The sequence below is a fragment of the Plectropomus leopardus genome, chromosome 21 (assembly GCF_008729295.1).
Source record: "Plectropomus leopardus isolate mb chromosome 21, YSFRI_Pleo_2.0, whole genome shotgun sequence".
Taxonomy (NCBI): Eukaryota; Metazoa; Chordata; class Actinopteri; order Perciformes; family Serranidae; genus Plectropomus; species Plectropomus leopardus.
Window position 1 is genome coordinate 17191922 of NC_056483.1, and position 11438 is coordinate 17203359.

Sequence of the window (11438 nt, forward strand, 5' to 3'; positions counted from 1 at the left end):
TGACTCCAACAGAAAAGGGGGAGTGCCCAGAGGGAATTAATGGGTCTAAGAAATTTAATTGCCTCAGTCTGTTGCTTGGATGTGAGACAAGGACGACAGAGCATCCCGAGACTAGTTTTAAGGATCTGAGAGTCCCAGAGAAAAGGCATATTTAGGAAGAGAAGTGGATGGCCAGTTTCCTGTAGCCCACACCGAGCCACGCCATGTTCAGCAGGTTGAAAAAGTTGCTCGGGGCTCCAGAGCCTCCCCCTGCCCAAGCTGCTGCTACCCCGCCTCCCAGCTCAGCTCCACCAGCAAAGGTAAGGCCTGCCTTTTTTTCTGACATCTTAATATGGACCACAGTGACCTTTTGAAAACATTTCTTTACATTTTCACATTTGTGAAATCAGCACATTTGTCTCACTAAACAGCTGCCCATACCTGCTCGTCACACGTGTTGTTTTTAAGGAAACCCATGGCAGGTGACTCAGATCAGTGAAAATCTCCGAAGCAGCTTGGCACAGATGCAGAGCAGTCACTGCAGTTCCAGAAGGGAAGCATAGCTGGATTCACTTTTGCCTTCTCAAGGGGATGCTGAGTCTGCAATATTTTTCCTGAAACTGAGGGAGGGGATAATGCTGATGAGCTCTAAGTATAGTTGTGTGCACAAAAGAATCATAGCAAATAGTAAATTTAAAGCCTGGGCCAGTTATTATTATATTATATAAAGCTTTGACATTTTGAATCCACCACTAAAACGATAAGTCTTACAATTAATGCTTGTCCTATTAGTCTGAAGACTTTGTTTGTCCTTTGTTTTTTTGTTTGTTTTTTTTTGCACACTGTTAACAGTATTTTGTAATTACAGGAAGAAAAGCCCCCAGAAAAGAAGGATGAAAAAGAGCAGCCACAGAAAGAGGAGGAAAAGAAAGTAGAGGAAAAAAAGGAAGATGAAAAGACAGAGGAAAAAAAAGAAGAGGAGAAGAAAGAAGAAGTAAAGAAAGAAGAAGAGCCCAAGAAGGAGGAGCCAAAGCCAGGTGAGAAGTCTACTTTTAGTGCAGCGTGCACTGTTTACATGCAGACAGGAAATTCTGTAAATATAGCATCTGCCGTGCAGATATTTGCAGCTGATTCATTAATTTCAGGCAGAAAAAAAACAGTACTGTTCGCATCGCAATCACTGTTCAATAAATGAACAGGAACAGCTTGTAGTGGTATACATGCATGCATTTATTAGAAATCATAACAAATACATGCTAAACTGCACTTTCTGGTTATTGGACTTTTAGATTTTAATTTAAATGTATATTCTGTTTAGTCGAGAACATACCTTGTGCAGATTCTGGAGCCAGATGTCCCTCGCATATTTCTAGGTGATTTTATTTTGATCTGCAAAAGGTCAAAGGAGCAACTTCTCTGGTGTTCTTCAACTTTGTCCAGGGCATGATCACAATGATGATATCAGTGTAAGGATTTGTGTTCAACTGTTGGAAACAGACTCAGTAGCACTGCTGTATTTTTCTTCCAGCACCTGCTGCAGCTGCTCCTGCTCCTGCTCCTGCTCCTGCTGCTGCTCCTGCTGCTGCTCCTGCTTCCGGTGCTCCTGCCAATCCAGAGGGGGGTGAAGGGTAAGAACACACCAAATACTGCCTGTAGTGCACATCTCCCCCAGTGCAGGCTGGGATTGGTTCCAGTGCCCAGCTACTCTGCAGAGGTTAATTTGGCAGTATCACATGAGAAGGAGTGCTGTTGCACTTAATAGTAGCCTCATGCCTACCACCAAATCGTAGCCGTGCTAATATTCTGTACAACTGCACTGGCATTAGTCGATAGTTTAAAGAGGCAACAGATTATGATTTGTTTATTTAATCATTACTTTGGCTCCACCAACACAAATAGCCACTGGTATAAAAACAACACAAACATTCCTGCACACTAGCTTGCTGATGTTACTTTGTGGTGGCAGGTCTTTACATAAGAGCAGGCCAGCTACTTTGTGTCCTGTGTATTTTGATTTTACTGAATGTTTGCGTTTTTTGTGTGACCTTTGAAATAAGACTAGTCTGTTGACTGTCACTTTGGTGGCTTTTTTGATTATGATCAGTTAACAGCCTGATCAGACATTAGTGTTGCAATAATGGTTGATGTCATATGAGCACACCTGGAGGTTCGCAGGGCAGTATCCAGGCTCCTTTCCCTCCCTTTCTCCTCTTCTGATGACCATTCATAAGTCAACTTGTGTTCGGATTTCTTTTTCTGAGAAGAAAAAAATAAACATTTGCTTTAGTCCGAATTCCACATTTTAAATGAACCTTTCTGTTGACTTGTATAAGCTTCCCTACCTATTTCCATTAAGTCTAACTGTGTCGTGATAATATTTTTGTAAAGATGTTTGCAGAGATAATAGAGAGGGGGATATTTTAATTTAATCATCTGAAAGATCCATTGAGAAATGACATTTAATTTTTTTTTTAATGATTTGTTTTATTGCAGTAAAAATGTGAGGCTAGATGAGATGACTAGTAGCTATACAAATACACTTGACTGGACTAAGAATACTTTGACCCTGGAGCTTGAGCTCTCTCCATATAACTCCTTGTGCCCCAGGTTTCCAGGTATCAGTACATCAGCCTCAGTGCAACACAATATAGCACAACAAAGGAACAAGAGATTCAGAAATCACAGTGTAAAATTTTAGGCATAGCTGTTGGTAATCTCTGCTACCTACATCAAAACCTGCTATATTTACCCTCCAAATATACATTGAAAATCCTGAGCTGATTGTTCAGATTGACAGTTTACTCTGAGTGGCTGTTGCAAGTTCTGCAGAGCTATATCTCCCTTGTTTTGGCTTTCCAGTGTCTTTCTACTGTATGTTAGCTGCAGCAACGGCAGTCATGATCACACTGTGATTTGCAGCCTGTGACTCCCAAAGCAGCAAAGGAGATTAGGAGCTTAGTGTTATTTTTGGCTGAGAATGATCAGAGATAACATTCACATGCAAGTGCACTGTGGTTTCAAAGAACTGATTTTGTTGTTTGCAGATCACACACTATTTGAAGTTTAGATTTAAGTCCAAATAGAAGTCCAATCTAGTTGCAAAACTAATATAGGGTTGTGTGTCTGTGCTTCTTCAGATTAACCTTTAGAGACCCATCATGCACTCCTTTTTATCTTTTTTTTAACAGGGAGAGGGCATCTTTAGGGGAAAATAACAGGTCAACAGTTTAAGCCACACAGAGGTGTTATCAAGCAGGGAACCTGATGACATAATGTGTCTGTTTTGCACTTTTTTGAAATTTGAGAGTTTAGATTTTGAAGAGGCTTAGAAAATGATGATGGATGTACATACGGTATATGATGGCCATTAACAACCTCTATTATGTCTGATAAGTTGTGGAGGCCATTTTTGGGTCAATACCATTTGGGACATGGATTTGGTGCCAAATTTAACCATTTTTCAACTCATGATAAGCCCCCCACAATACCAAATTAAGACACCAAGACTGTGGGAAACACCACAGAAAATACATGCTGTGATTTGTCATCAAAACTTCTGTTCTGGAAATTGCTTAGGAATCTCCTTATTGTCAATATCACATTAAAAGCGCTACATATATCCTTTTAATGTGCAGTGTCTCTAGTTTGTGGTTGTAGGGTTTCTTGAAGATGTGATTGAGGTTGAAGATAGAGGTCACAGCAGTCTTAATAGTAATTTTATACAGTGATGTCTGTTTAAAAAATGTTCTAAATACAATGAAATGGCTATTAAGAGGGCTAACATAATCGCAAAGGGAATAATATTGGTCATTGCCGATTTATGCAACTGAAAACTACTTAGGGATCCCAGTATATTTAAATATACCATTTTTAGAACTTTTAATTGTTACTAAATTTTAATAGAGAAAGAAATTTTAATTGATTTTTATTCAGATATCTTCAGGTTAGAGGGGCCCCTTTGAAAATGGTCATGTCAATTTTTACCAAAGTTTGGCCAAACTTTGGAGCATTATTTATCTCCCTTCCAAACAAGTTTGCATAATGGTTGATGGTTGACACCAATGGATGCCTTTGGTCTTCTAGTTTCACATGATACCACTATCTAGCGCTAGCTTAATGTTACTTTTCTACCACATTCCTTTATCCATGTCTTTTCTGCTTTTGCTCCCTGTTTTCAGTGAAGAGCCGCCTCCTCCTCCACCTATTGTCTACTCTCGCTTCACAGATGAAATGCTCAGACACGTGCTCAAGAACATGAGAGATCGGACAGAGGCGCTCAAAGAAAAAGCCATTGACCCTTATGCCACTTCGCCAGAAATCACCCCACCAGTCAGTAAGTATGGACAATGACAGATCAACATGCAGACAGAAAACAAGCCCAAAGCTATTTAACTCACCACCACTCTCTTTGTACAGCACCTATTCTGAGGAAGGATGACTACATTAAACTGAAGGAAGAGGAGCGAATAGCAAAAGAGGAAGCGGATAAAAAGAAGGCAGAAGAGGCGGCCAAAAAGGCAGAGGAGAAGAAGAAAAAGGATGAGGAGAAAAGATTGGAGGCTGAGAAGAAAGCAGAAGAGGAGAGGCTGGCAGAGGAGGCCAGGAAGAAAGCGAAGATCCTCCCGGACATCAGCTGCTCCTGCTTTGACGTCCTCTTCAGTCCAATAGAGAGCAAAATGGATAGCATCCTGGGAATCACTATAGATCCTTTCACAGGTAGGTGTGGTGCACAGGGGACAGGAAAACTGAAAATAAATGGACACACATGATTAAATGTGAATGTCTGTCTCTCTCCAGATCGCCGGTACATTGCCTGGATGTCCCTGGTAGCGCTGGCATACAACTACAACACTTGGCTTTGCACTGTCCGGATGGCCTTCCCTTTCCATAACAAAACCATCAACCCCTTCTGGATATTTTTTGACATTCTCAGTGACATAGTGAATGTTATTGACATCATAGTTTGGCAGCCGCGACTGCAGTTCGTCAAAGCTGGAGACATTATCGTAAGTCACAAAGCATCATGCAGCATTACTGTTAGTGATTTATGTCCAATCTTACATAGTTCTATGTATAGTCTTAGAGCCACCTGAACTGTTATGCTGTGTGTATCCTTCTGCAGAAAGACAGATCAATGGCGAAGACACATTATAGGAAATCTATGCGATTCAAGGTGAGAATGTAAATTATACTGAAGTATATTTACTCAAGTAAGGTACTTTTATAACAATATAAACCTTTATTTAAGGCTCGGGAAATCAATTTAGGGAGACCATCATTTTAAGTGATGCAGAGTGTGAACAAGACATTTAAAACATTGAACATGCATGCAAATAACAGTTTAAATAGAGACAGAATCATATAAAACAATAAACAATAATAGCAATAGAAATAGATGGGAAAGAAAATACAGGATAACATCCTTGTTATGGTGTAGAATTATAACTAAAAACATTTACACTCAATTAAAACAAGATCTGAAATAAGGCATTTGAACAGTAATGGAGTATTTTCACAATGTTGGGCTGGTATTGTTACCTAAGTAAAAGATTTTAATACGTCTTCTGCAGGGGTGTATGATCAGTCCATGGAATTTAACTGAATCTAGTGCTCACTGTAACCTCGGAGGAACAGAACATGTTGTGAAAAGTTTCTTGTATTTCTCTGTCCTCAGACTGATATCTTCAGCATTATCCCCTTTGACCTTCTATGCCTACACTTTGAATTCTCCACCGTGTACCGAATCAACCGCTTTATCAGGGTAGGCAGCCGACTGATAATTTTTACTACCTCAACGCCAATGAAGAATAACAGAGAGAAAAAAAGTGATATATATTAATATATATATATATATATATATATATGTGTGTGTATATATGTGTATATATATATATATATATATATATATATATATATATATATATATATATATATATATATATATATATATATATATATATATATGTATATATGTATATATGTATATGTATATGTATATATGTATATATATGTATATATGTATATATATATATATATATATATATATATATATATATATATATATATATATATATATATATATATATATATATATATATATATATATATATATATATATATATATATATATATATATATATATTAATAGCCTTCATATTTCCTGACCATTCCTTTAATAATTTGCTTCCTTGTGTGTTCTAGATTGAGTCCTTCTTTGAGTTCAGCGATCGACTTGAAAGTATCATGGCCAAGGCCTACATCTGGAGGTAAATGCTGCTGGAACAGTAACAGGAGTAAATTTACACAGTTTTTCTTAACTAATTTTTAGTGCACTGCAAAAAGACACATGTCACATAGAGTTGTAGTTATAATTTATTTCTGTGATTCATTAATTTTATTATTCCAATTATGCTAATTTTCTGCTGTCTTCTGAGCAGGTATACTCACACTCAAATGACCCTAATTCCACACACAGAGCAGTTCAGTCACACCTTAGCGTCTTGTTTTGCTCTTTTTCCATTGCAGAGTGGCTCGGACCACAGGTTACCTGCTATTCATGCTCCATCTCAACGCCTGTATATACTATGTTGCCTCAGTAAGCCAGGGTCTTGGAACGACTACCTGGGTATATGATGGCAAAGGCACAGCGTACGTACTTTTGGCTTTGATTTTACTTAGTGTTGTTATGGGAGCTCTCCGAGGTGCTGAAACACTAATTGCTGATCCCTGGCTGGCATACATTCATCTCTTTATAATAGACAATTTCCTACTTATTATATATATATATGATACAGTATACTGCGTTAACTATTCGCCATTTATTTGAGTGTCCTAATTCTGAGTGCAGTGCAATTTTCAGCTGTGAAACACTTGATTCAGTTTCTGAATTCTCAATACAGAGTAATCTTCTGTTTATCACATTGGGGAAAAGTGAATTAAGGTCCGATCTCTCTCATCCAACTAGCAACCACCTGGAAACATCCCAACAGTCCTGAACAAGCAACCATCTCATTATGCCCTGCCAAACACATGTAACACAATAGCAACCACCGTGTCAAAACATTACACTACTATTCATCTATTATTGGTTGATGGGGGAACCCTCTACACACTTCTTCCTGAGGCCAGCATATGTTTTACAATTTCCAAAATCTACAACAATATTTCGTGTCAAGATAGATATATTGATTTATTGCCCAGCCTTACTAAAATAAACCCTAAAAAAAACTATCAATCAAGTACCCAAAGGTCCATGTAGCAGGCCACTAGCAATGTACTACCAGTCATTTAGCAACACCCCAGCAAAAACCTAATTCTGACACGTTTTGTTTGAGAAAGAGATGAATGTAGACTCGGTGTTCATTTCATTCCATTGAGTGATTTTGTGGTAAAGGATGGTATTTTTTGTCCTTTGTATGTATTTTCAATCCAATGGGTCATCTGTTACACAACAGCAAGTTTGTTGTGTAACAGAGATGAAATGCAGATAAACCTTGTCCTTTCACAGGTACCTGCGCTGTTACTACTTTGCAGTCCGCAGCCTAATCAACATCGGGGGTCTTCCAGAGCCTGTAACCATCTTTGAGATTTCCTTTCAAATGTCCAACTTTTTCATTGGCGTCTTCGTGTTCTCCAGTTTGATTGGACAGGTAGGAGGAGAGTCTCATTTATAGCTCTACCATATCACAACTGTCATATTGCACATCTTGCCAAACGCTTGTTTTTCTCCAAAATGTTATATAGTGTAACTTAGCACTGTCCCTGTCTTTCCATCTTTTAGATGAGAGACGTCATAGGAGCAGCAACAGCAGGTCAGACATATTTCAGGGCATCAATGGACGGCTGTGTTGAATACATGAACACCAACTCCATCCCCAATTATGTCCAGAACAGAATCCGCACCTGGTACAACTACACCTGGGCATCACAAGGCATGCTGGGTGAGACTCAGAAACCCTTATACAGTACCAGTAGTGATAAATCAGATACCAAAACGCTCCTAAAAACCAGTCTAATATTTTAATGAAAAAGCGGTTTTGCAGAGAATTGATGAATGTTTATGCCAGCTTACTGTATGTTGAGATATTCATGTCCACTCCAGATGAGTCTGAGCTGCTGGATAAGATGCCTCTGGTGATGAAAACCGCCATCGCTGTTGACATCAACCTGACCACATTCCAGAAGATAGCATTGTTTCAGGTGACTCAGCATTTACTGTGTCCTCCTATAATTTGAGACAATTACATTGCATCTTAATAGACATCTGTAGTCATGGATGGATTACTGAGCAGGCCAACTGTGCTTTCATCTGCAAAATACATCTAAAATTAGCATGCACCACCAGGAAGAGACTCAAAAAGACCACAAAGAGATGTGCAGGAACTGCAAAGAGACATAACAACAGAAAAGAGACAAATTACAGAAAAACAGAACGACTCCAAAAAGACACAAAACAACCACAGAGGTACACAAACAACTACAAAGGGACACAAAACAACTACAAAGGTGTGCAAAGCAACTACAAAGACACATAAAATACCCATAAAGAGACACATCCACTATAAAGAATTATAACACAACCACAAAGAGACAGAGACTGACTACAAACACAAAATTACCTCAAAATGACAAAGAATGGCCACAGAGACAGAATGACCACAAAAAGACAAAAAAAAAAAAAAAAAAAACAGAGACACAAAACAATAACAGACAAAATGAAAACAAAGAAACAAAACCACAGAAAGGTGCATAACAACTACAGAGTGATACAAATTTACCTCAAAGTAACCTAAGAGACACAAAATGACTACAAATAGACACAAAACTGCTAAAAATAAATGCAAAACCACAGAGTCAGGGTGTCTTTTTAGTGTGTATGAGATGTGGTGGGGCCTTTTGCATATCTGCGCCTCAGGGGCCCACTGACTATAATGCTGCACATCATACACATCTATCTGAATTCAGCAGTGAAAGCTCACCTGTTAACCTGCTGGTGTCTTTTCCAGGGCTGCGACCAGCAGATGTTGGTGGACATGTTACTGAGGTTAAAGTCAATCATCTATCTACCTGGTGATTTTGTTGTGAAGAAGGTGAGTATATGTGTTTGTGTGTGTAAAGGGTAAACCTTGGTGACCATCATGAAGCAAATATTTTCTTAATATTTACAAGGTTTAATTACCTGAGAGCAATGCTGACTTCTGTCTTCATGTCCTGTGCTCTTCTCTGCAGGGGGACATCGGTAAAGAGATGTACATCATTAAAAGTGGAGCTGTGCAGGTGGTGGGAGGACCTGACAACAGCATTGTGTTTGTCACACTGAAGGCTGGCTGTGTGTTTGGAGAAATCAGGTGAGTCTGCATTCATGATATAAAACAACAGCGCTAAACAATAAAAGAAAACAAGTCACAAATTTGATCATTTTCATCATCATATTATCCAGTAAGTTTCTTGATGATTGACCGACATGATTAGAGGTGCACGATAACTCATTTACGCCAATTGCTGATGCAGATACCAATGTATGCACGTGTTTTTCTGCCTAACTGCAGAGAACATCAAGTCTTTTCTGTAATAAATTGAACATATTATACCTTTTCTTATAGTTATGGCCCACTAGTGGCAGATGCAGACATGAAATACAATGCTTTTTTAAAATGGACACATTTATGAGGCAAAACAAGAAAGCTTCTTTAGCCTAGGTTACATGTAAAACACAACATACTTATTCTTATGTAATAATTTTTAAACAAAACTGTTAAATTCATCCAATTTTAGGATCGATTGACCTATTTTAACAAATTAAAGTTGGCATATCATATCAGCAGAAAAGTTCATTTTGGGCTGATGACCATATTTCATTTTAAAGCCATTATCTACTGACGCAAATTAACTGCTGATATTATCGTGCATCCCCAAGTTTGATGATACCGTGGAAATAAAGTTTGGTTTTCTTACCTTAAACAAAGCTAAATAATAGTGCACTATATTTCACAGTAGGCATGGGTTGATATGAAAATTTTCTGTCATTATTATCAGGGCCAAAAAACAATTTTTTGATATTTTGATATCCCAACGATCAACAGTAAATGCTTAAAACTCCTAAAATGGCCCTAAAACATACTGGATTCATTTTTACCTTGCTTTTGTGAAGAACCACACACCAGATTCTTTAACCATTTGAAAATGGCATTGTCTCTTTCAATATGAAATATGCTAAATTAAAAGAGCAGTGTGCAGGTTTAAGGGGACTTAGTGGCATCTAGTGGTGAGGACTGCCAGAGGTCACTTACTCTCCAAAACAAACAGACGCCGTGATTTAAAATGATATATACCCCGGCTAAAGAAATTTCACATGAAAGAAATTCAGCGTTTTTCAATGCTTGTCGCACATATATTATACATATTATGTGATATCTATGTGATGTCTATGTTAAATAAACTATACCTCTAGTCACACAGTGTATTTGGCCTCTATCCCCATCACAGTTTACTGCAGTCTGCCAAAGATGGAGGAAACAGGCGCACAGCTAACGTGAAAGCGCACGGCTTTGCTAACCTTTTTGTCCTAGAGAAGAAGGACTTGTTTGATATCCTCGTCCACTACCCAGAGTCTCAGAAAGTGTTGGCCAGGAAGGGAAGGTGAGTCACTGACTGTTAAACCATCTGGATGTGCAAATTTCAGTCTAAAATGATTGTCTCTGTGTGTGTGTTTGTGAAGGAAACTGGTCAAAGCCAAAGGCCCTGCAGGTGCTAAAGCCGAGGAAAAGCCGAAAGGTTTGGCTGGGTTTGGACCAAAACCACCAACCCCCAAGATAATGAAACTCTTTGGCAATTTCCGCAAAGCCAAGGTAAAGTCTTTCCTGTGATGCATTTACAGATAAGAGGGATAGTTCGATTTAGTGTTGAGAAACAGCCTTGTACTCCTATAAAAAGTGAAAGCACTGAATGGCTAAAAAACAGTGCCATCATTTGTAATGAGCGGTGACATATCTTTTTTTTTTTTGGTCTTCTGTCTAACAGGAAAACGAGGGGAAGCAATGAGACTGGGATGTGTGAAGCTGCTGAGCTCCACAGCTTTGAGTCTGTATCATTTTGTGTATTTCACTTTCTAGTGGCTACTTAAAGGCTCACGAGAATACAGAAATGTGGCATCTGTAATTAGAATCAAGCAATATTCATCTTGTTAACATTTCTAAATTACTTAAGCGTTACGTTGGACTTGATAAGTGCCAGTAGTCACATAGGTAAAGTTTCTATGTGTAATTTTTCATATGAAACGAAGTTAAACATTTTTACTCAAAATCTGTCCTCAGTTTTATTACTAAATGAGCTCTTTCATACCTCAGACTGATTTCACCATCTGTGCTCATGCACTGGAAAGCCAGTATGATCAAAAGAATTTAAAGAGTTCACCCCAAAATACTCTTACCTGTACTGCTTTTTATCAGTGCAATGTGTTT

General features: G+C 38.4%; 1 protein-coding gene across 1 annotated transcript; it reads left to right on the forward strand.

Annotated features, from left to right (window-relative positions):
• The first annotated feature begins 203 nt into the window (after positions 1-203).
• LOC121960814 (cyclic nucleotide-gated cation channel beta-3-like) lies at positions 204-10877 on the forward strand. The gene is made up of 17 exons (XM_042510676.1): positions 204-299; positions 848-1016; positions 1508-1607; positions 4158-4312; positions 4396-4695; positions 4777-4985; positions 5102-5152; positions 5654-5740; positions 6181-6245; positions 6505-6627; positions 7487-7628; positions 7760-7919; positions 8081-8178; positions 8985-9068; positions 9208-9326; positions 10465-10617; positions 10697-10877. Exons 1-17 carry the CDS (start codon positions 204-206, stop codon positions 10842-10844), a joined length of 2259 nt encoding a protein of 752 aa, XP_042366610.1. The 3' UTR covers positions 10845-10877.
• The last annotated feature ends 561 nt before the right edge of the window (positions 10878-11438 follow it).

Excerpts from the sequence above, each read along its gene's own strand:
- LOC121960814 (XM_042510676.1), top strand. The coding sequence starts at position 204 with ATGTTCAGCAGGTTGAAAAAGTTGCTCGGGGCTCCAGAGCCTCCCCCT. Across the intron at positions 8,179-8,984 it reads AGAAGATAGCATTGTTTCAG|GGCTGCGACCAGCAGATGTT; the intron begins GTGACTCAGCAT and ends TGTCTTTTCCAG. Across the intron at positions 9,069-9,207 it reads GTGATTTTGTTGTGAAGAAG|GGGGACATCGGTAAAGAGAT; the intron begins GTGAGTATATGT and ends TCTTCTCTGCAG.